At 52.9% G+C, this 24,512-nt stretch overlaps 1 protein-coding gene across 1 annotated transcript in view; it reads right to left on the bottom strand.

Annotated features, from left to right (window-relative positions):
- Positions 1 to 24,512, bottom strand: part of EXOC3L2 (exocyst complex component 3 like 2) — a 115,625-nt gene that overhangs the window by 36,528 nt on the left and 54,585 nt on the right. The window contains exon 3 of the mRNA XM_083160427.1: positions 11,353 to 11,786. Coding sequence (XP_083016553.1) covers positions 11,353 to 11,786 — 434 coding nt within the window. The remainder of the gene's footprint in view (positions 1 to 11,352; positions 11,787 to 24,512) is intronic.

The following is a 24,512-nucleotide window of genomic DNA, read 5'->3' as shown; positions in this document are numbered from 1 at the left end:
CGTCCTTCCCTCCAATGTGCCCCACACGGCGTCCGTCCTTCCCTCCTGTGTGTCCCATACGGCGTCCGTCCTTCCCTCCGGTGTGTCCCACACGGTGTCCGTCCTTCCCTCCGATGTGCCCCACACGGTGTCCGTCCTTCCCTCCTGTGTGTCCCATACGGCGTCCGTCCTTCCCTCCAGTGTGTCCCATACGGCGTCCGTCCTTCTCTCCAGTGTGTCCCATACGGTGTCCGTCCTTCCCTCCGGTGTGTCCCATACGGCATCCATTCTTCCCTCCAGTGTGTCCCATACGGCGTCCGTCCTTCCCTCCAGTGTGTCCCATACGGCGTCCGTCCTTCCCTCCAGTGTGTCCCATACGGCGTCCATCCTTCCCTCCAGTGTGTCCCATACGGCGTCCGTCCTTCCCTCCAGTGTGTCCCATATGGTGTCCGTCCTTCCTCCGGTGTGTCCCATACGGCATCCATCCTTCCCTCCGTGTGTCCCATACGGTGTCCGTCCTTCCCTCCAGTGTGTCCCATACGGCGTCCGTCCTTCCCTCCAGTGTGTCCCATATGGCGTCCATCCTTCCCTCCGGTGTGTCCCATATGGTGTCCGTCCTTCCCTCCAGTGTGTCCCATACGGCGTCCGTCCTTCCCTCCAGTGTGTCCCATACAGCGTCCATCCTTCCCTCCGGTGTGTCCCATACGGCGTCCGTCCTTCCCTCCAGTGTGTCCCATACAGCGTCCATCCTTCCCTCCGGTGTGTCCCATATGGTGTCCGACCTTCACTCCGCTGTGTCCCATATGGCATCCGTCCTTCCCTCCGGTGTGTCCCATACGGCGTCCATCCTTCCCCCCGGTGTGTCCCATACGGCATCCGTCCTTCCCTCTGGTGTGTCCCAAACGGCGTCCATCCTTCCTCCGGTGTGTCCTATATGGTGTCCGTCCTTCAATCCGGTGTGTCCTATATGGTGTCCGTCCTTCACTCCGATGTGTCCCATACGGCATCTGTCCTTCCCTCCAGTGTGTCCCATACGGCGTCCGTCCTTCACTCCGATGTGTCCCATACGGCATCCATCCTTCCCTCCGGTGTGTCCCATACGGCGTCCGTCCTTCCCTCCGGTGTGTCCCATACGGCGTCCGTCCTTCCCTCCGGTGTGTCCCATACGGCGTCCTTCCTTCCTCCAATGTGTGGAAAGCACTCTGTGTTTTACTTCCAGGTAAAGGGTCACACCCATCCTGATGAAGCCAGGTCCTGGTGAAACTAGTTGATGTGAGTATACTCATAGATGTTTGGGAAAAGGTACCGTGCTCAGTTGAGCCACACTCAGTTCATCAGTCTACAATTCATCTACTTAAGATAAAGATTGGGACTAAGGCCCACATTTATCATTGATCGCATTTACAATGCGATCTGGGCGGAATATTACCGCTTAGGATCGCATTGTAAAATGCGATCATATCACCTGAATTTATCACCTGCTGTGAGCAGGGACAGGGCTCCGAAAGGAGCGTGTCCCTGCGATGCCTGGAGCCGGAAGCTGGGGGGTCTGCGCATGCGCGGTTATGCGCTGACCCCCCCCCCCGCGACCCTGCTGACCGCACTGCCGCTCGGGCAGTGCGATATGTAGCCATAGGCTACACTGGGGTATCGCCATACCAGAATGGCGATAGCCCAGGGGTGCGATGCCGGGCTGCCCGATGTTGATACATAGAAACCTATAGGCCGGCGGCGCTGCTAATGTATCCCCTGTGATACATTAGGGGTATACTTAATATTTGCGGTTAACCCCCGAACGGGTGTTTTCGGGGATTTAGCCGCAAATATTAGTTGATAAATGCGGCCCTAAGACTTGTACTACAAAAGGTCAATTAGATCCAGCATATATATATATACATTGTTATTCTATGTTTGTTGCTGCCTCCTTCACCACCCCCCCCCCCCCCCCCCCCACACCCCCCTTATGTGTGTGCATATACCGGTATTCGTGGCTGTGTCAATTAGATCCAGCATATATATATATATATATATATATATACATTGTTATTCTGTTTGTGCTGCCTCCTTCACCACCACCCCCCCCCCCCACCCACCCCCCTTATGTGTGTGCATATACCGGTATTAGTGGCTGTGTCAATTAGATCCAGCATATATATATATATATATATATATATATATATATATATATATATATATATACATTGTTATTCTGTTTGTGCTGCCTCCTTCACCACCACCCCCCCCCCCCCACCACCCCCCTTATGTGTGTGCATATACCGGTATTAGTGGCTGTGTCAATTAGATCCAGCATATATATATATACATTGTTATTCTATGTTTGTGCTGCCTCCTTTACCCCCCCCCCCCCCCCCCCCTTATGTGTGTGCATATACCGGTATTAGTGGCTGTGTCAATTAGAGAAAGGTTTGAGAATTTATATATATATCAGTTCTATTATTTAGTTCTTTGCTGAATCCATTCATATATATTTATTTCTCTCATTTAATAATGTTCATTTATTGAGATTCTACAAGTTAGATTTTATTACATATCATCAATTATTTTATTTGAATTTTATGCGTTTGTCCTCTTCCATGGCCAGATGCACTAAGCTTAAAAAGTGATAAAATGGAGAGTGATAACACACCAGCCAGTCAGCTCCTACCTGTCATCTTTCAAACACAGCTTGTGACATGGCAGGTAGCAGCTGATTGGCTGGTGGTTTATCACTCTCCATTTTATCACTTAGTACATCTGGCCCCCTGTGAGATCAATAAAGCATAATGTATTACAACAGTTGGAGTACGGTGATTATTCCAATATAATCAGTACAAGTAACTTTGAGCACGAAGTGATACCTTATGGTGCACTGTCCCCCATGAGTTCATCTTGTGCATCCAATACATTCTTTCTGACACAGTCTCCTTCTCTTTTAGGGGCCCATTTATCAAGTAATATTTGCGGTTAAATCCCGCAAATATTAAGTAGCACTGCGATGTATTAAGAAGACCGCAGCAGGAATCTCCGATCCCTACTGCGATCCCCCTGCAGCGCCGCCGGCTGCATCCCCCATAGGTTTCTATGGGGATGCGAAGCTGCCCAATGTATCAACATCGGGCAGCCCGGCATCGCACCCCTGGGCTATCGCCATTCTAATGTGGCGATAGCCCGTTGTAGCCTATGGCTACATATCGCACTGCCCGAGCGGCAGTGCGGTCAGCGGGGTCGCGCGGGGGGGGGCAGCGCGTAACCGCGCATGCGCAGACCCCGCGCCTTCCGGCTTCAGGCATCGCAGGGACGGGCTCCTTTCGGAGCCCTGTCCCTGCGCCCTGCCATCTAATACATTTGGCCGAAATGATCGCATTTTACAATGCGATCCTGGGCAGTAATATTCCCGCCAATGATAAATGGGGGCCTCAGTGCCTTTAAAGTGTTCCAACTCTAGAACCCTGTCAACAGCAGGTTCACCGTTATGTTGTGTGATATAATGTTTGGATACAATGTGATGAGATATTTTATTTAGAATGTTTCTGCAGTGTTCTAGGATCTGGTTGTTCGTCCAGGTTAACATAGAAATCACATACATCGTTTCACAGTTTATGAAAGTTGAATTCTGTCCGGAATATTCTCGCTTTGGGTAATATTCCCTTGTTCTGTGTGTTTGCAGGGGATACATCTGGTTTTGCTGCGGAGTCATTGAGCTTTTTCTCTTAGGTGCAGAATATTTTTAATTGATCTATTTTTCTGAAATATAAAGTGAGGTCTTGTTGGTAATAGATCCCCCAACATTGGGTCCATGTCTCAGAAGGCCAACATTTTATCATGTTATCGATTATGCCCTTCGTTTCCCAATATTCACTATTAAAAGAAATGAAGGAGATCTCATTCTCTTCCATTTGTTTTTCTGTGGTTTTGTTCGTTTTAGGTTTGAATAGATTTGTTCTATCTGGTAGACCTGCTTCGCTAATAAGGTATTCCAAATATCCCCTCTCACGGAAGGGTTCTGTAAGGATAATATTCCCTTGTTGTTAGTATATTTCTAGATCAGAATAGTTTTTGCAGATTCAGATTAGGTATATTAATTTCCAAGACGGTAGTGAGCGCTGTAGAAATGTAGGTAAGAGTTCGGGCTTACTTCCCATCACAGTGACCTATGTGCAGCCATCACAGCGACCTCCATGTGGCCATCACAGTGGCCTCCACATTGCCATCACAGAGACCTCTACCCTACCCTCATAGTAACCTCCGCCCTGCCCTTACAGTGACCTCCGCATTCCCATCACAGTGACCTCCACGCAGCCATCACAGAGAGCTCCACCCAACCCTCAGAGCGACCTCCACCCTGCCCTCACAGCGACCTCTGCGTTCCCATCACAGTGATCTATGTGCAGCCATCACAGCGACCTCCACGTGGCCATCACAGTGACCTCCACATTGCCATCACAGTGACCTCCACATTGCCATCACAGAGACCTCCGCACTGCCATCACAGCAACCTCCGCACTGCCATCACAGCGACCTCTGCTTTCCCAGCACAGTGACCTATGTGCAGCCATCACAGCAGCCCCCATGCGGCCATCACAGTGACCTCCACATTGCCATCACAGATACCTCCACCCTACCCTCATAGCGACCTCTGCCCTGCCCTCACAGCGACCTCCGCGTTCCCATTACAGTGACCTATGTGTGGCCATCACAGCGACCTCCGCGCGGCCATTACAGTGACCTCTGCACGCCCATCACAGCGCACAGGGCCATCACAGCAACCTCCACAGTGCAATCACAGTGACCTCGGCATTGCCATCGCAGCGACCTCCGCCCTCCCCTCACTGCAACCTCCGCATTCCCATCACAGTGACATCTGTGTGGCCATCACTGCAACCTCCGCATTCACATCACAGTGACATCTGTGTGGCCATCACAGCGACCTTCGCCCTGCCCTCACAGCGACTTCCGCATTCCCATCACAGTGACCTATGTGCAGCCATCACAGCGACCTCCGCGCAGCCATCACAGTGACCTCCGCATTGCCATCACAGCGACCTCTGTCCTCACTGTGACCTCCGCCCTGCCCTCACAGCGACCTCTGCGTTCCCATCAGAATGACCTCTGTGTGGCCATCACAGCAACCTCCGCATTCACATCACAGTGACATCTGTGTGGCCATCACAGCGACCTCCGCCCTGCCCTCACAGTGACCTCCGCATTCCCATCACAGTGACCTATGTGCAGCCATTACAGTGACCTCCGCATTGCCATCACAGCGACCTCTGCCCTGCCCTCACTGTGACCTCCGCCCTGCCCTCACAGCGACCTCTGCATTCCCATCAGAGTGACCTCTGTGTGGCCATCACAGTGACCTCCGCATTGCCATCACAGCGACCTCTGCCCTGCCTTCAATGCTACCTCCGCCTTGCCCTCACAGCGACCTCTGCGTTCCCATCACAGTGACCTCTGTGTGGCCATCACAGCGACCTCTGCCCTGCCCTCACAGCGACCTCCGCGTTCCCATCACAGTGAACTCTGCACGCCCATCACATCGACCTCTGTGTGACCATCACAGTGACCTCCACATTGCCATCACAGCGACCTCTGCCCTGCCCTAACAGTGACCACCGGCCTGCCCTCACAGCGACCTCCATGTTCCCATTACAGCGACCTATGTGCAGCCATCACAGTGACCTCTGCGTGGCCATCACAATGACCTCCGCATTGCCATCACAGCGACCTCTGCTCTGCCCTCACAGCGACCTCCATGTTCCCATTACAGCGACCTCCGCGCGGCCATCACAGTGACCTCCGCATTGCCATCACAGCGACCTCTGCCCTCACAGCAACCTCCGCGTTCTCATCAGAGTGACGTCTGTGTGGCCATCACAACGACCTCCGCCCTGCCCTCACAGCGACCTCCGCATTCCCATCACAGCGACCTCTGCCCTGCCCTCACTGCGACCTCCGCCCTGCCCTCACATCGACCTCCGCGTTCCCATCACAGTGACCTCTGTGTGGCCATAACAGGGACCTCTGCCCTGCCCTCACAGCGACCTCCGCGTTCCCATCACAGTTACCTCTGTGTGGCCATCACAGGGACCTCCGCCCTGCCTCACAGCGACCTCCGCATTCCCATCACTGCGACCTCCACCCTGCCCTCACAGCAACCTCCGCCCTGCCTCACAGCGACCTCTGTGTTCTCATCACAGCAACCTCGGCGCGGCCATCACAGTGACCTCCGCATTGCCATCACAGCGACTTCTGCCCTGCCCTCACTGCGACCTCCGCCCTGCCCTCACAGCGACCTCTGCCCTGCCCTCACAGAGACCTCCGCCCTGCCCTCACTGCGACCTCCACGTTCCCAACACAGCGACCTCCGCATTGCCATCACAGCGACCTCTGCCCTGCCCTCACTGCGACCTCCGCCTTGCCCTCACAGCAACCTCCGCCCTGCCCTCACAGCGACCTCTGCATTCCCATCAGAGTGACCTCTGTGTGGACATCACAGTGACCTCCGCATTGCCATCACAGCGACCTCTGCCCTGCCTTCAATGCAACCTCCGTCTTGCCCTCACAGCGACCTCCGCCCTGCCCTGCCCTCACAGCGACCTCAGTGTTCCCATCACAGCGACCTCTGCCTTGCCTTCAATGCGACCTCCGCCTTGCCCTCACAGCGACCTTCACGTTCCCGTCACAGTGACCTCTGTGTGGCCATCACAGGGACTTCCGCCCTGCCCTCACAGAGACCTCCGCATTACCATCACTGCGACCTCCGCCCTGCCCTCACAGGGACCTCCGCCCTGCCAGCACAGCGACCTCCGCGTTCCCATCACTGCGACCTCCGCCCTGCCCTCACAGGGACCTCCGCCCAGCCCTCACAGCGACCTCCGCATTCCCATCACAGTTACCTCTGCCTTGCCTTCAATGCAACCTCCGCCCTGCCCTCACAGGGACATCTGCGTTCCCATCACAGTGACCTCTGTGTGGCCTTCAATGCGACCTCCGCCCTGCCCTCACAGCGACCTCCGCGTTCCGATCACAGTTACCTCTGCCTTGCCTTCAATGCGACCTCCGCCCTGAACTCACAGCGACCTCCGCATTCCCATCAGTGACCTCCGCATTGCCATCACAGCGACCTCTGCCCTGCCCTCACTGCGACCTCCGCCTTGCCGTCACAGCGACCTCCGCCCTGCCCTCACAGCGACCTCTGCATTCCCATCAGAGTGACCTCCGCATTGCCATCACAGCGACCTCTGCCCTGCCTTCAATGCGACCTCCGCCCTGCCCTCACAGCGACCTCCGTGTTCCCATCACAGCGACCTCTGCCTTGCCTTCAATGCGACCTCCGCCTTGCCCTCACAGCGACCTCCACGTTCCCATCACAGTGACCTCTGTGTGGCCATCACAGGGACTTCCGCCCTGCCCTCACAGAGACCTCCGCATTCCCATCACTGCGACCTCCGCCCTGCCCTCACAGGGACCTCCGCCCTGCCCTCACAGCGACCTCCGCGTTCCCATCACTGCGACCTCCGCCCTGCCCTCACAGGGACCTCCGCCCTGCCCTCACAGCGACCTCCGCGTTCCCATCACTGCGACCTCCGCCAAGCCATCACAGCGACCTCCGCGTTCCCATCACAGTTACCTCTGCCTTGCCTTCAATGCGACCTCCGCCCTGAACTCACAGGGACATCCGCGTTCCCATCACAGTGACCTCTGTGTGGCCTTCAATGCGACCTCCGCCCTGCCCTCACAGCGACCTCCGCGTTCCGATCACAGTTACCTCTGCCTTGCCTTCAATGCGACCTCCGCCCTGAACTCACAGCGACCTCCGCATTCCCATCAGTGACCTCCGCATTGCCATCACAGCGACCTCTGCCCTGCCCTCACTGCGACCTCCGCCTTGCCCTCACAGCGACCTCCGCCCTGCCCTCACAGCGACCTCTGCATTCCCATCAGAGTGACCTCCGCATTGCCATCACAGCGACCTCTGCCCTGCCTTCAATGCGACCTCCGCCTTGCCCTCACAGCGACCTCCGCCCTGCCCTCACAGTGACCTCCGTGTTCCCATCACAGCGACCTCTGCCTTGCCTTCAATGTGACCTCCGCCTTGCCCTCACAGCGACCTCCACGTTCCCATCACAGTGACCTCTGTGTGGCCATCACAGGGACTTCCGCCCTGCCCTCACAGAGACCTCCGCATTCCCATCACTGCGACCTCCGCCCTGCCCTCACAGGGACCTCCGCCCTGCCCTCACAGCGACCTCCGCGTTCCCATCACTGTGACCTCCGCCCTGCCCTCACAGGGACCTCCGCCCTGCCCTCACAGCGACCTCCGCGTTCCCATCACTGCGACCTCCGCCCTGCCCTCACAGGGACCTCCGCCCTGCCCTCACAGCGACCTCCGCGTTCCCATCACTGCGACCTCCGCCCTGCCCTCACAGGGACCTCCGCCCTGCCCTCACAGCGACCTCCGCGTTCCCATCACTGCGACCTCCGCCAAGCCATCACAGCGACCTCCGCGTTCCCATCACAGTTACCTCTGCCTTGCCTTCAATGCGACCTCCGCCCTGAACTCACAGGGACATCCGCGTTCCCATCACAGTGACCTCTGTGTGGCCTTCAATGCGACCTCCGCCCTGCCCTCACAGCGACCTCCGCGTTCCGATCACAGTTACCTCTGCCTTGCCTTCAATGCGACCTCCGCCCTGAACTCACAGCGACCTCCGCATTCCCATCAGTGACCTCCGCATTGCCATCACAGCGACCTCTGCCCTGCCCTCACTGCGACCTCCGCCTTGCCCTCACAGCGACCTCCGCCCTGCCCTCACAGCGACCTCTGCATTCCCATCAGAGTGACCTCCGCATTGCCATCACAGCGACCTCTGCCCTGCCTTCAATGCGACCTCCGCCTTGCCCTCACAGCGACCTCCGCCCTGCCCTCACAGCGACCTCCGTGTTCCCATCACAGCGACCTCTGCCTTGCCTTCAATGTGACCTCCGCCTTGCCCTCACAGCGACCTCCACGTTCCCATCACAGTGACCTCTGTGTGGCCATCACAGGGACTTCCGCCCTGCCCTCACAGAGACCTCCGCATTCCCATCACTGCGACCTCCGCCCTGCCCTCACAGGGACCTCCGCCCTGCCCTCACAGCGACCTCCGCGTTCCCATCACTGCGACCTCCGCCCTGCCCTCACAGGGACCTCCGCCCTGCCCTCACAGCGACCTCCGCGTTCCCATCACTGCGACCTCCGCCCTGCCCTCACAGGGACCTCCGCCCTGCCCTCACAGCGACCTCCGCGTTCCCATCACTGCGACCTCCGCCCTGCCCTCACAGGGACCTCCGCCCTGCCCTCACAGCGACCTCCGCGTTCCCATCACTGCGACCTCCGCCAAGCCATCACAGCGACCTCCGCGTTCCCATCACAGTTACCTCTGCCTTGCCTTCAATGCGACCTCCGCCCTGAACTCACAGGGACATCCGCGTTCCCATCACAGTGACCTCTGTGTGGCCTTCAATGCGACCTCCGCCCTGCCCTCACAGCGACCTCCGCGTTCCGATCACAGTTACCTCTGCCTTGCCTTCAATGCGACCTCCGCCCTGAACTCACAGCGACCTCCGCATTCCCATCAGTGACCTCCGCATTGCCATCACAGCGACCTCTGCCCTGCCCTCACTGCGACCTCCGCCTTGCCCTCACAGCGACCTCCGCCCTGCCCTCACAGCGACCTCTGCATTCCCATCAGAGTGACCTCCGCATTGCCATCACAGCGACCTCTGCCCTGCCTTCAATGCGACCTCCGCCTTGCCCTCACAGCGACCTCCGCCCTGCCCTCACAGCGACCTCCGTGTTCCCATCACAGCGACCTCTGCCTTGCCTTCAATGTGACCTCCGCCTTGCCCTCACAGCGACCTCCACGTTCCCATCACAGTGACCTCTGTGTGGCCATCACAGGGACTTCCGCCCTGCCCTCACAGAGACCTCCGCATTCCCATCACTGCGACCTCCGCCCTGCCCTCACAGGGACCTCCGCCCTGCCCTCACAGCGACCTCCGCGTTCCCATCACTGCGACCTCCGCCCTGCCCTCACAGGGACCTCCGCCCTGCCCTCACAGCGACCTCCGCGTTCCCATCACTGCGACCTCCGCCCTGCCCTCACAGGGACCTCCGCCCTGCCCTCACAGCGACCTCCGCGTTCCCATCACTGCGACCTCCGCCCTGCCCTCACAGGGACCTCCGCCCTGCCCTCACAGCGACCTCCGCGTTCCCATCACTGCGACCTCCGCCCTGCCCTCACAGGGACCTCCGCCCTGCCCTCACAGCGACCTCCGCGTTCCCATCACAGTGACCTCTGTGTGGCCTTCCCAGGGACCTCCGCCCTGCCCTCACAGCGACCTCCGCGTTCCCATCACAGTGACCTCTGTGTGGCCTTCCCAGGGACCTCCGCCCTGCCCTCACAGCGACCTCCACGTTCCCATCACAGTGACCTCTGTGTGGCCTTCAATGCGACCTCCGCCCTGCCCTCACAGCGACCTCCGCGTTCCCATCACAGAGACCTCTGCATTCCCATCACTGCGACCTCCGCCCTGCCCTCACAGGGACCTCCGCCCTGCCCTCACAGCGACCTCCTCGTTCCCATCACTGCGACCTCCGCCCTGCCCTCACAGGGACCTCCGCCCTGCCCTCACAGCGACCTCCGTGTTCCCATTACTGCGACCTCCGCCCTGCCCTAACAGCGACCTCCGCATTCCCATCACAGTTACCTCTGCCTTGCCTTCAATGCGACCTCCGCCCTGAACTCACAGCGACCTCCGCGTTCCCATCACAGTGACCTCTGTGTGGCCTTCCCAGGGACTTACCAATAAGTAAAACATTATTGTCTTTAAAAACAAGCAATAGTGTAACATGAATCCATATTGTGAGAAAGACGTTATACGGGGTTGGATTATAGCTCGACAGTCAATAGATTAACCACTAATGGCCGACAGGTAGTAGGCCCATATTCACAAAAGGTGAAAACATGAAAATGGTCGACACTTCTTTCCACATTTTTGGCGTCTGTGTTGCCATTTGCCAACACTGTATTAGTCTACTGCATCCTCTCGGACGGCACAATATAATAGTCTCTGCCCACTTGGATCATGAAGCAAAAAGAATGAAGAAGTTGGTTTTTAAAAAAAAATTATGAAAAATTCATGTCAACCCTTCATATGTCGACCAATGGCATGTGGATTTTTTGCTTGTGTCGACCTTTTGTCAAAGTCGACCTAGACCATGTTGACCTTTAATGTGTCGACTTATTGCCTGCCGACCAATAGTGGACACCCTATTGCCTGTTGACCTTTGCAATTGCGGGGCTGGCCCATTTATGTCCAACCCACCAGGTAGTTCTTCACGGTGGTCAGATCTTCCAGCACAACCCTCTTCACCCGGGTGGCCTGAGATGGCAGCGAGCCCATCTTCCCCTCCAGGTGACTCTTCAGCCGCTGTTCCACACTTCTTCCCACCGCCTTCACCCAATTGGCCCTCATGTTCTTAGCACCGGGTGGGCCTTCTCGGGACTCCTCCTGCTGGATGACACCAATTACTTCATCGAGTTTTAGATGTTTTCCTTTATTGTTCAGTGACTCTTCCACCACGGCCCACATTTCTTTCATCAGAGCTTCGTACAGCAGAGTCACATCCTTGGCCTGACGACCCGGACTCTTCAGAATCACAGGACTTGAGTCTCCGTCACATTCAGCTTCCAGTTCTATAATGTGCTGGTCGGCTGATCGCAGATCCCGATGCTGGATGAGATGGAGAATTTCCAGCACTGCATTAAGGAAGAGGAGAAGTTATTTGGTGTGTGCTATAGGGTGTCACGGTCAAAGAAAGCTGGCCGGGGCCTGGGTACTTTTGGTGCGCGGCCTAATTGTAGGAGGTGTGGTCTAACGCCGGGGGTATGGCCTAATCATAAGAAACGTGACCTGCCTGTAAGATATGTGGCCTAACTCTGGGAGGTGTGTACCAATTGCCAGAGGTGTAGCCTAACTATAGGAAGTGTGGCCTAATTGTAAGAGGTGTGGCCTAACTGTACAGGGTGTGGTCTGATTGTAAAAGGTGTGTCCATGACCCCTTAAAATAAAAATAATAAAATAAATACTTATGAAAAGGGGGGCGCTGTAGTCTGACCACTCTCTCTCTCTCTTCAGTCCCCCTCCCTCACACACACACACACACACACACACACACACACACACACACACACACACACACACTGCTGCTGATTCAGCCTCCCTGGATCCACTGAAGCCCAACACACCTCAGCATATTCTGGGCTGGGAGACAAAGTATGCTGCTGCTGACAGCTAAGAGGGGTGACTGTGGACTCAGGCCCATATAGCATTCCTGGACCCAGTAATAAGTACCCACTCTGCCCCTCTCTTGGAGACCCTGTCAGGTGTATCAGAGAGGTAACATGTGGGACAACACAGGAAGAGCATCACATAGTAACATAACCTTTTAAAAAGAAAATCTCTTATTGCTTTCCAGGAATGACCACTGATCAAATGGATGATGCAACTTCTAAAGAGACCTTCAACTATTCCAATTTATCAATGGCTGCCTTGTAATAAAAAGTAACCTCCAGCAAGAGATAGAAAGGAAGAAGGAACAAAGTCAGCAATTCCTACACAGAGTCCTCCGTCCTGCTCTGCATCCCACCATAGAGACAAACAGTCCTCCGTCCTGCTCTGCATCCCACCATAGAGACAAACAGTCCTCCGTCCTACTCTGCATCCCACCATAGAGACAAACAGTCCCCCATCCTACTCTGCATCCCACCATAGAGACAAACAGTCCCCCATCCTGCTCTGCATCCCACCATAGAGACAAACAGTCCTCCGTCCTACTCTGCATCCCACCATAGAGACAAACAGTCCTCCGTCCTACTCTGCATCCCACCATAGAGACAAACAGTCCTCCGTCCTGCTCTGCATCCCACCATAGAGACAAACAGTCCTCCGTCCTGCTCTGCATCCCACCATAGAGACAAATAGTCCTCCGTCCTGCTCTGCATCCCACCATAGAAACAAACAGTCCTCCGTCCTGCTCTGCATCCCACCATAGAGACAAACAGTCCTCCGTCCTGCTCTGCATCCCACCATAGAGACAAACAGTCCTCCGTCCTGCTCTGCATCCCACCATAGAGACAAACAGTCCTCCGTCCTACTCTGCATCCCACCATAGAGACAAACAGTCCCCCATCCTGCTCTGCATCCCGCCATAGAGACAAACAGTCCTCTGTCCTGCTCTGCATCCCACCATAGAGACAAACAGTCCTCTGTCCTGCTCTGCATCCCACCATAGAGACAAACAGTCCTCCGTCCTACTCTGCATCCCACCATAGAGACAAACAGTCCCCCATCCTGCTCTGCATCCCGCCATAGAGACAAACAGTCCTCTGTCCTGCTCTGCATACCACCATAGAGACAAACAGTCCTCTGTCCTGCTCTGCATCCCACCATAGAGACAAATAGTCCTCTGTCCTGCTCTGCATCCCACCATAGAGACAAACAGTCCCCTATACTGCTCTGCATCCCACCATAGAGACAAACAGTCCCCCATCCTGCTCTGCATCCCACCATAGAGACGAACAGTCCTCCGTCCTACTCTGCATCCCACCATAGAGACAAATAGTCCCCTATACTGCTCTGCATCCCACCATAGAGACAAACAGTCCCCCATCCTGCTCTGCATCCCACCATAGAGACAAACAGTCCTCTGTCCTGCTCTGCATCCCACCATAGAGACAAACAGTCCTCCATCCTGCTCTGCATCCCACCATAGAGACAAACAGTCCTCCGTCCTGCTCTGCATCCCACCATAGAGACAAACAGTCCTCCGTCCTACTCTGCATCCCACCATAGAGACAAACAGTCCCCCATCCTGCTCTGCATCCCACCATAGAGACAAACAGTCCTCCGTCCTACTCTGCATCCCACCATAGAGACAAATAGTCCCCTATACTGCTCTGCATCCCACCATAGAGACAAACAGTCCCCCATCCTGCTCTGCATCCCACCATAGAGACAAACAGTCCTCTGTCCTGCTCTGCATCCCACCATAGAGACAAACAGTCCTCCGTCCTACTCTGCATCCCACCATAGAGACAAAAAAGTCCCCTATACTGCTCTGCATCCCACCATAGAGACAAACAGACCCCCATCCTGCTCTGCATCCCACCATAGAGACAAATAGTCCCCTATACTGCTCTGCATCCCACCATAGAGACAAACAGTCCCCCATCCTGCTCTGCATCCCACCATAGAGACAAACAGTGCCCTATACTGCTCTGCATCCCACCATAGAGACAAACAGTCCTCTGTCCTGCTCTGCATCCCACCATAGAGACAAACAGTCCTCTGTCCTGCTCTGCATCCCACCATAGAGACAAACAGTCCTCCATCCTGCTCTGCATCCCACCATAGAGACAAACAGTCCTCTGTCCTGCTCTGCATCCCACCATAGAGACAAACAGTCCCCCATCCTGCTCTGCATCCCACCATAGAGACAAACAGTCCTCCATCCTGCTCTGCATCCCACCATAGAGACAAACAGTCCTCCGTCCTACTCTGCATCCCACCATAGAGACAAATAGTCCCCTATACTGCTCTGCATCCCACCATAGAGACAAACAGTCCCCCATCCTGCTCTGCATCCCACCATAGAGACAAATAGTCCCCTATACTGCTCTGCATCCCACCATAGAGACAAACAGTCCCCCATCCTACTCTGCATCCCAACATAGAGACAAATAGTCCTCCATCCTACTCTGCATCCCACCATAGAGACAAACAGTCCCCCATCCTGCTCTGCATCCCGCCATAGAGACAAACAGTCCTCTGTCCTGCTCTGCATCCCACCATAGAGACAAACAGTCCTCTGTCCTGCTCTGCATCCCACCATAGAGACAAATAGTCCTCCGTCCTACTCTGCATCCCACCATAGAGACAAACAGTCCCCTATACTGCTCTGCATCCCACCATAGAGACAAACAGTCCCCCATCCTGCTCTGCATCCCACCATAGAGACAAACAGTCCTCTGTCCTGCTCTGCATCCCACCATAGAGACAAACAGTCCTCCGTCCTACTCTGCATCCCACCATAGAGACAAACAGTCCTCTGTCCTGCTCTGCATCCCACCATAGAGACAAACAGTCCCCCATCCTGCTCTGCATCCCACCATAGAGACAAACAGTCCTCCATCCTGCTCTGCATCCCACCATAGAGACAAACAGTCCTCCGTCCTACTCTGCATCCCACCATAGAGACAAACAGTCCTCCGTCCTACTCTGCATCCCACCATAGAGACAAATAGTCCCCTATACTGCTCTGCATCCCACCATTGAGACAAACAGTCCCCCATCCTGCTCTGCATCCCACCATAGAGACAAATAGTCCCCTATACTGCTCTGCATCCCACCATAGAGACAAATAGTCCCCCATCCTACTCTGCATCCCAACATAGAGACAAATAGTCCTCCATCCTAAATAGAAAAAAGAAAATTTGCTCCACCAGAGAGCAGTAAGGGCGCCTATAGTATGTGATGTGTCTCCTAGCAGCTGCTGGGGTGCAGGGGAAGTCACTCCCTACGGGTGGTTTTACAAAGATATTTGCAAACAAAAAGAGGGTCGATTAAGCAGCGCTGAGTTTACAATGAAAGAAATTAACCAATTAGCAATGAATTGATAATATTTATATATAGCAAGTAAATTAATAATACATACAATCACATATAATATAACATAATAAAAAGATAAAAATATATAAAATTCTCACTCTCGGATTGGATCAAGATCTGGGGTGACCAATGTCCAATGAAATGTCAGTCCAAATGGGAAGTGCACTTAACCATGTATTATTCTGCTGTATTGGGGAAACAAAAATTCAGGTGTTTTGTTGGGAGGAATTCCGCCGATCCTCTCTATTGGTGCGGATAGATGTTGATACCGCTGGAGGAATTGATGGAGGAATGTCCAGATTATATCCCCAGGGATTCCTCTGTCGGTTGGATGGAAAACTTCCTTTAGCTCTGGCCCAATTTGAGAACCTCCTAATGGTGGTAGAGGAGTCACAGTAGATGTTTATAAAGGAGGGTGGGCATCTGTTCTCCAATCTTGACTGGATTTAGGGGGGGGGGGGGCAGGACTCTCTAACAGGTGGCTGGGATGGTAGTCTGCTCACCCGGAGAGATGCACTCCCAGTAACCCCAGTCACTATTGATGGAGACGGCCAAGTTCTTAGTGAGGTACACTAATCTCGACAGGTGGCAGGGGATGTTTGGGGTATCCACATTTATGGAAAGCTTCCATCAGATTTGAGGCCTGGATATCAAATGTCTCCAGACGAGAACAATTCCGTCTGAGTCGGAGCATTTGGCCCTTCGGGATGTTTTTTATCCACATCGGGTGGTGGGCACTCTTATAATTTAAATATGAGTTGGTGTTAACCGATTTCTGGTAATTGGAGGTGTGGATCTTGCCATCAACAACTTCCACTGTGATGTCCAAAAAATCAATAGTGGAGGGGTGATGGGTAAAGGTAAAGGATAAATTAAAAGTGTTGGAATTCAAGTGAGAAACAAAAGAGTGAATAGAGGTAGTGTCCCCGTCCCAAATAATAAATAGATCGTCGATGTAACGGCCATAGAGGACCAGGTTCGCGCCAAAGTCAGATCCCCAAATTAGTTGTTCTTCCAGGTCCCCCATGTATAGGTTGGCGTAACTAGGCGCGAACCTGGTCCCCATGGCCGTCCCCATGACTTGTAAGTAAAAAGTGTCCAAAAATAAAAAATAATTGTGTTTCAAAATGAAAGTAATAGAATCAGTGAGGAATTTCTGCATTTCCACTGGGAGATCGTCATCATTTCGGAGTCTCTTTTGTATACACTGAATACCCAGATCGTGTGGTATATTCGAATAGAGACTCTCCACATCCAGGGTAATAAATGAATAAGTGTCTTTCCAAATAATATTTTGTAATAAATTCAAAAAATGAGTAGTGTCCTTAATGTGCGAAGTCAAAGTGGAAACACGTGGTTGTAGGTTGAATTAATATGTTTGTCTCCTACTTCATCAATATAAACTGAAATTGTGATTTTTGAGGTTTATTGTTTTAATTGATTGTTGATTGGCTACCTATCACCATGGGTATATATACCCCTAGCCACCATACTAGAAGTCACCTTTGAAAAAGCCACAAGCTAGTGGCGAAACGCGTTAGGTGCAGCCTCTCACTCTCATCAGATTGGACCTCCAACTACTCTCAGTCCACTGCTGCTTCCTATTGGAAACTTTCATCTCAATTTCCCCTCCGGGATTCCTTCCAGCACACTTAACTCCAGGTGAGCCATACCATCCCCTGCCACCTGTCGAGATTAGTGTACCTCACTAAGAACTTGGCCGTCTCCATCAATAGTGACTGGGGTTACTGGGAGTGCATCTCTCCGGGTGAGCAGACTACCATCCCAGCCACCTGTTAGAGAGTCCTGCCCCCCCCCCCCCTAAATCCAGTCAAGATTGGAGAACAGATGCCCACCCTCCTTTATAAACATCTACTGTGACTCCTCTACCACCATTAGGAGGTTCTCAAATTGGGCCAGAGCTAAAGGAAGTTTTCCATCCAACCGACAGAGGAATCCCTGGGGATATAATCTGGACATTCCTCCATCAATTCCTCCAGCGGTATCAACATCTATCCGCACCAATAGAGAGGATCGGCGGAATTCCTCCCAACAAAACACCTGAATTTTTGTTTCCCCAATACAGCAGAATAATACATGGTTAAGTGCACTTCCCATTTGGACTGACATTTCATTGGACATTGGTCACCCCAGATCTTGATCCAATCCGAGAGTGAGAATTTTATATATTTTTATCTTTTTATTATGTTATATTATATGTGATTGTATGTATTATTAATTTACTTGCTATATATAAATATTATCAATTCATTGCTAATTGGTTAATTTCTTTCATTGTAAACTCAGCGCTGCTTAATCGACCCAGTCCTCCATCCTACTCTGCATTTCACCATAGAGACAAATAGTCCTCCGTCCTGCTCTGCATCCCACCATAGAGACAAACAGTCCTCCGTCCTGCTCTGTATCCCACCATAGAGACAAATAGTCCTCTGTCCTGCTCTGCATCCCACCATAGAGACAAACAGTCCTCCGTCCTGCTCTGCATCCCACCATAGAGACAAACAGTCCCCCATCCTGCTCTGCATCCCAACATAGAGACAAACAGTCCCCCATCCTGCTCTGCATCCCACCATAGAGACAAACAGTCCTCTGTCCTGCTCTGCATCCCACCATAGAGACAAATAGTCCTCCTTCCTGCTCTGCATCCCACCATAGAGACAAATACTCCTCTATCCTGCTCTGCATCCCACCATAGAGACAAACAGTCCTCTGTCCTGCTCTGCATCCCACCATAGAGACAAACAGTCCTCCGTCCTGCTCTGCATCCCACCATAGAGACAAACAGTCCTCCGTCCTGCTCTGCATCCCACCATAGAGACAAACAGTCCCCCATCCTACTCTGCATCCCACCATAGAGACAAACAGTCCCCCATCCTGCTCTGCATCCCACCATAGAGACAAACAGTCCTCCGTCCTACTCTGCATCCCACCATAGAGACAAACAGTCCTCCGTCCTACTCTGCATCCCACCATAGAGACAAACAGTCCTCCGTCCTGCTCTGCATCCCACCATAGAGACAAACAGTCCTCCGTCCTGCTCTGCATCCCACCATAGAGACAAATAGTCCTCCGTCCTGCTCTGCATCCCACCATAGAAACAAACAGTCCTCCGTCCTGCTCTGCATCCCACCATAGAGACAAACAGTCCTCCGTCCTGCTCTGCATCCCACCATAGAGACAAACAGTCCTCCGTCCTGCTCTGCATCCCACCATAGAGACAAACAGTCCTCCGTCCTACTCTGCATCCCACCATAGAGACAAACAGTCCCCCATCCTGCTCTGCATCCCGCCATAGAGACAAACAGTCCTCTGTCCTGCTCTGCATCCCACCATAGAGACAAACAGTCCTCTGTCCTGCTCTGCATCCCACCATAGAGACAAACAGTCCTCCGTCCTACTCTGCATCCCACCATAGAGACAAACAGTCCTCTGTCCTGCTCTGCATCCCACCATAGAGACAAATAGTCCTCCATCCTGCTCTGCATCCCACCATAGAGACAAACAGTCCCCTATACTGCTCTGCATCCCACCATAGAGACAAACAGTCCCCCATCCTGCTCTGCATCCCACCATAGAGACAAACAGTCCTCCGTCCTACTCTGCATCCCACCATAGAGACAAATAGTCCCCTATACTGCTCTGCATCCCACCATAGAGACAAACAGTCCCCCATCCTGCTCTGCATCCCACCATAGAGACAAATAGTCCCCTATACTGCTCTGCATCCCACCATAGAGACAAACAGTCCCCCATCCTGCTCTGCATCCCAACATAGAGACAAATAGTCCTCCATCCTACTCTGCATCCCACCATAGAGACAAACAGTCCCCCATCCTGCTCTGCATCCCGCCATAGAGACAAACAGTCCTCTGTCCTGCTCTGCATCCCACCATAGAGACAAACAGTCCTCTGTCCTGCTCTGCATCCCACCATAGAGACAAATAGTCCTCCATCCTGCTCTGCATCCCACCATAGAGACAAACAGTCCCCCATCCTGCTCTGCATCCCACCATAGAGACAAACAGTCCTCCATCCTGCTCTGCATCCCACCATAGAGACAAACAGTCCTCCGTCCTACTCTGCATCCCACCATAGAGACAAACAGTCCTCCGTCCTACTCTGCATCCCACCATAGAGACAAATAGTCCCCTATACTGCTCTGCATCCCACCATAGAGACAAACAGTCCCCCATCCTGCTCTGCATCCCACCATAGAGACAAATAGTCCCCTATACTGCTCTGCATCCCACCATAGAGACAAACAGTCCCCCATCCTACTCTGCATCCCAACATAGAGACAAATAGTCCTCCATCCTACTCTGCATCCCACCATAGAGACAAATAGTCCTCTGTCCTGCTCTGCATCCCACCATAGAGACAAACAGTCCCCCATCCTGCTCTGCATCCCGCCATAGAGACAAACAGTCCTCTGTCCTGCTCTGCATCCCACCAAAGAGACAAACAGTCCTCTGTCCTGCTCTGCATCCCACCATAGAGACAAACAGTCCTCCGTCCTACTCTGCATCCCACCATAGAGACAAACAGTCCCCCATCCTGCTCTGCATCCCACCATAGAGACAAACAGTCCTCCGTCCTACTCTGCATCCCACCATAGAGACAAATAGTCCCCTATACTGCTCTGCATCCCACCATAGAGACAAACAGTCCCCCATCCTGCTCTGCATCCCACCATAGAGACAAATAGTCCCCTATACTGCTCTGCATCCCACCATAGAGACAAACAGTCCCCCATCCTGCTCTGCATCCCACCATAGAGACAAATAGTCCCCTATACTGCTCTGCATCCCACCATAGAGACAAACAGTCCTCTGTCCTGCTCTGCATCCCACCATAGAGACAAACAGTCCTCCATCCTGCTCTGCATCCCACCATAGAGACAAACAGTCCTCTGTCCTGCTCTGCATCCCACCATAGAGACAAACAGTCCCCCATCCTGCTCTGCATCCCACCATAGAGACAAACAGTCCTCCATCCTGCTCTGCATCCCACCATAGAGACAAACAGTCCTCCGTCCTACTCTGCATCCCACCATAGAGACAAATAGTCCCCTATACTGCTCTGCATCCCACCATAGAGACAAACAGTCCCCCATCCTGCTCTGCATCCCACCATAGAGACAAATAGTCCCCTATACTGCTCTGCATCCCACCATAGAGACAAATAGTCCCCCATCCTACTCTGCATCCCAACATAGAGACAAATAGTCCTCCATCCTACTCTGCATCCCACCATAGAGACAAACAGTCCCCCATCCTGCTCTGCATCCCGCCATAGAGACAAACAGTCCTCTGTCCTGCTCTGCATCCCACCATAGAGACAAACAGTCCTCTGTCCTGCTCTGCATCCCACCATAGAGACAAATAGTCCTCCATCCTGCTCTGCATCCCACCATAGAGACAAACAGTCCCCTATACTGCTCTGCATCCCACCATAGAGACAAACAGTCCCCCATCCTGCTCTGCATCCCACCATAGAGACAAACAGTCCTCCGTCCTACTCTGCATCCCACCATAGAGACAAATAGTCCCCTATACTGCTCTGCATCCCACCATAGAGACAAACAGTCCCCCATCCTGCTCTGCATCCCACCATAGAGACAAACAGTCCTCTGTCCTGCTCTGCATCCCACCATAGAGACAAACAGTCCTCCGTCCTACTCTGCATCCCACCATAGAGACAAACAGTCCTCTGTCCTGCTCTGCATCCCACCATAGAGACAAACAGTCCCCCATCCTGCTCTGCATCCCACCATAGAGACAAACAGTCCTCCATCCTGCTCTGCATCCCACCATAGAGACAAACAGTCCTCCGTCCTACTCTGCATCCCACCATAGAGACAAACAGTCCTCCGTCCTACTCTGCATCCCACCATAGAGACAAATAGTCCCCTATACTGCTCTGCATCCCACCATAGAGACAAACAGTCCCCCATCCTGCTCTGCATCCCACCATAGAGACAAATAGTCCCCTATACTGCTCTGCATCCCACCATAGAGACAAACAGTCCCCCATCCTACTCTGCATCCCAACATAGAGACAAATAGTCCTCCATCCTACTCTGCATCCCACCATAGAGACAAATAGTCCTCCGTCCTGCTCTGCATCCCACCATAGAGACAAACAGTCCTCCGTCCTGCTCTGTATCCCACCATAGAGACAAATAGTCCTCTGTCCTGCTCTGCATCCCACCATAGAGACAAACAGTCCTCCGTCCTGCTCTGCATCCCACCATAGAGACAAACAGTCCCCCATCCTGCTCTGCATCCCAACATAGAGACAAACAGTCCCCCATCCTGCTCTGCATCCCACCATAGAGACAAACAGTCCTCTGTCCTGCTCTGCATCCCACCATAGAGACAAACAGTCCCCCATCCTGCTCTGCATCCCACCATAGAGACAAACAGTCCTCCGTCCTACTCTGCATCCCACCATAGAGACAAATAGTCCCCTATACTGCTCTGCATCCCACCATAGAGACAAACAGTCCCCCATCCTGCTCTGCATCCCACCATAGAGACAAACAGTCCTCTGTCCTGCTCTGCATCCCACCATAGAGACAAACAGTCCTCCGTCCTACTCTGCATCCCACCATAGAGACAAATAGTCCCCTATACTGCTCTGCATCCCACCATAGAGACAAACAGTCCTCCGTCCTGCTCTGCATCCCACCATAGAGACAAATAGTCCTCCGTCCTGCTCTGCATCCCACCATAGAGATAAACAGTCCCCCATCCTACTCTGCATCCCACCATAGAGACAAACAGTCCCCCATCCTACTCTGCATCCCACCATAGAGACAAACAGTCCCCCATCCTGCTCTGCATCCCACCATAGAGATAAACAGTCCCCCATCCTACTCTGCATCCCACCATAGAGACAAACAGTCCTCCATCCTGCTCTGCATCCCACCATAGAGACAAACAGTCCCCCATCCTGCTCTGCATCCCACCATAGAGACAAACAGTCCCCCATCCTGCTCTGCATCCCACCATAGAGACAAACAGTCCCCCATCCTGCTCTGCATCCCAACATAGAGACAAACAGTCCCCCATCCTGCTCTGCATCCCACCATATAGACAAAGAGTCCCCTATACTGCTCTGCATCCCACCATAAAGACAAACAGTCCCCCATCCTGCTCTGCATCCCACCATAGAGACAAACAGTCCCCCATCCTGCTCTGCATACTACCATATAGACAAAGAGTCCTCCTTCCGGCTCTGCATCCCACCATAGAGACAAACAGTCCCCCATCCTGCTCTGCATACCACCATATAGACAAATAGTCCTCCTTCCGGCTCTGCATCCCACCATAGAGACAAACAGTCCCCCATCCTGCTCTGCATACCACCGTATAGACAAAGAGTCCTCCTTCCGGCTCTGCATCCCCCCATAGAGATAAACAATCCTCAATCCTGCCGTTCTATACTCCGGTCATGGCTGTGGGTTCACACCCGGTTCATTACATTCCGCCATAACTATTCAAAATAGTGGTTATGGCTTGAGCAAAATGGGGTTTTGCCAGTCGCACAAAGGCTTGGGCTTCACCCCCAAAATAATAACATTGTAACCGGCACTAATTTAAAAAAATATATCCCCCCGCATTTGTATTGTCTTGTCCAGCCCAGCTTTTGTCTGTTTCAGCTCAGCATTGTCATTGTCTAGGTTGCCTGGTTTTATTTGTTTCGTTGCTGAGCATAATTATGCAGGTCCTGAAAGAGTCATTGGTTGCCTTAAATACGGCTATTTGGCAAACCTCTTACCCAAAATTTTCCTGGTCCTTTCTGAGGTTATTGGGTCTCTATCTGCCCCAAATGAGACCATGGCTATAAAATTATTAGCCAGCGAGTCCCCAAACCAGGAGATCCAGAAGAGGCACAAAAGTTTTCTACAGCCAAAGCTCTCACAGGGCATTATCTCCAGGTTTGTGAATTGCGCAAATCTGGTGGTGGTGACAAGTTTTTTCCTCCGGCAAAGTTGTGCCAAGTTGTAAGATCTGTACCTGTCTCCACTGTGGCGGAGAAACTTGCCCTTAAACCACTCATACAAAGTACTCTGACCTATAATTGGAGTCCTAATATTATAGAACCCCATTGTGGTCTCTGGAATTGGAAGATGATGTGTCCCTCTGCTACTGAGATTCCTGACACGAGGACATTGGATGCTGAATTCCCAAAAGGCAAAATCAATGTTTTTTTCTTGTCCAGAGTTTCTAACCCCAGTAGGGGAATCTTAGGTGATTACCCCAGAAGGGATCTCGAGTGGCTTAACCCTAGAAGGGGCCCTTATTCTGGTTCACTCACAAAGTCCTTCTCAAATGGACAAAACCATGTGCACTGCAGGGGGGGGGGGTGGCAGATGTAACATGTGCAGAAAGAGTTAGAATTGGGTGAGTAATTTTGTTATTTTGTTTCTGTGCAGGGTAAATACTGACTGCTTTATTTTTACACTGCAATATAGATCTCACTTTGAAGTAAAACCCCACCCAAATCTAATTCTCTCTGCACAAGTTACATCTGCCCCACCTGCAGTGCACATGGTTTTGTCCATTTGAGAAGGAATTTACATTTACGAGTGATCCAGAATAAGGACCATTATGCTGCACAGATTGAACCACATTATGCCACAAGGAATGATTGAAATTTCTCCATGTCCCTCATATTTCCTGACACCAGCTACCCCTTTTTATTCCACACACCTGCCCCCATTAGTAACACCACACACCTGCCCCCATTAGTAACACCACACACCTGCCCCCCATTAGTAACACCACACA

This window comes from Crinia signifera, chromosome 9 (assembly GCF_055691185.1).
Source record: "Crinia signifera chromosome 9, ASM5569118v1, whole genome shotgun sequence".
Taxonomy (NCBI): Eukaryota; Metazoa; Chordata; class Amphibia; order Anura; family Myobatrachidae; genus Crinia; species Crinia signifera.
The sequence above is the reverse complement of the archived record's forward strand: the minus strand, read 5'-3'. Positions and strand labels throughout refer to the sequence as shown.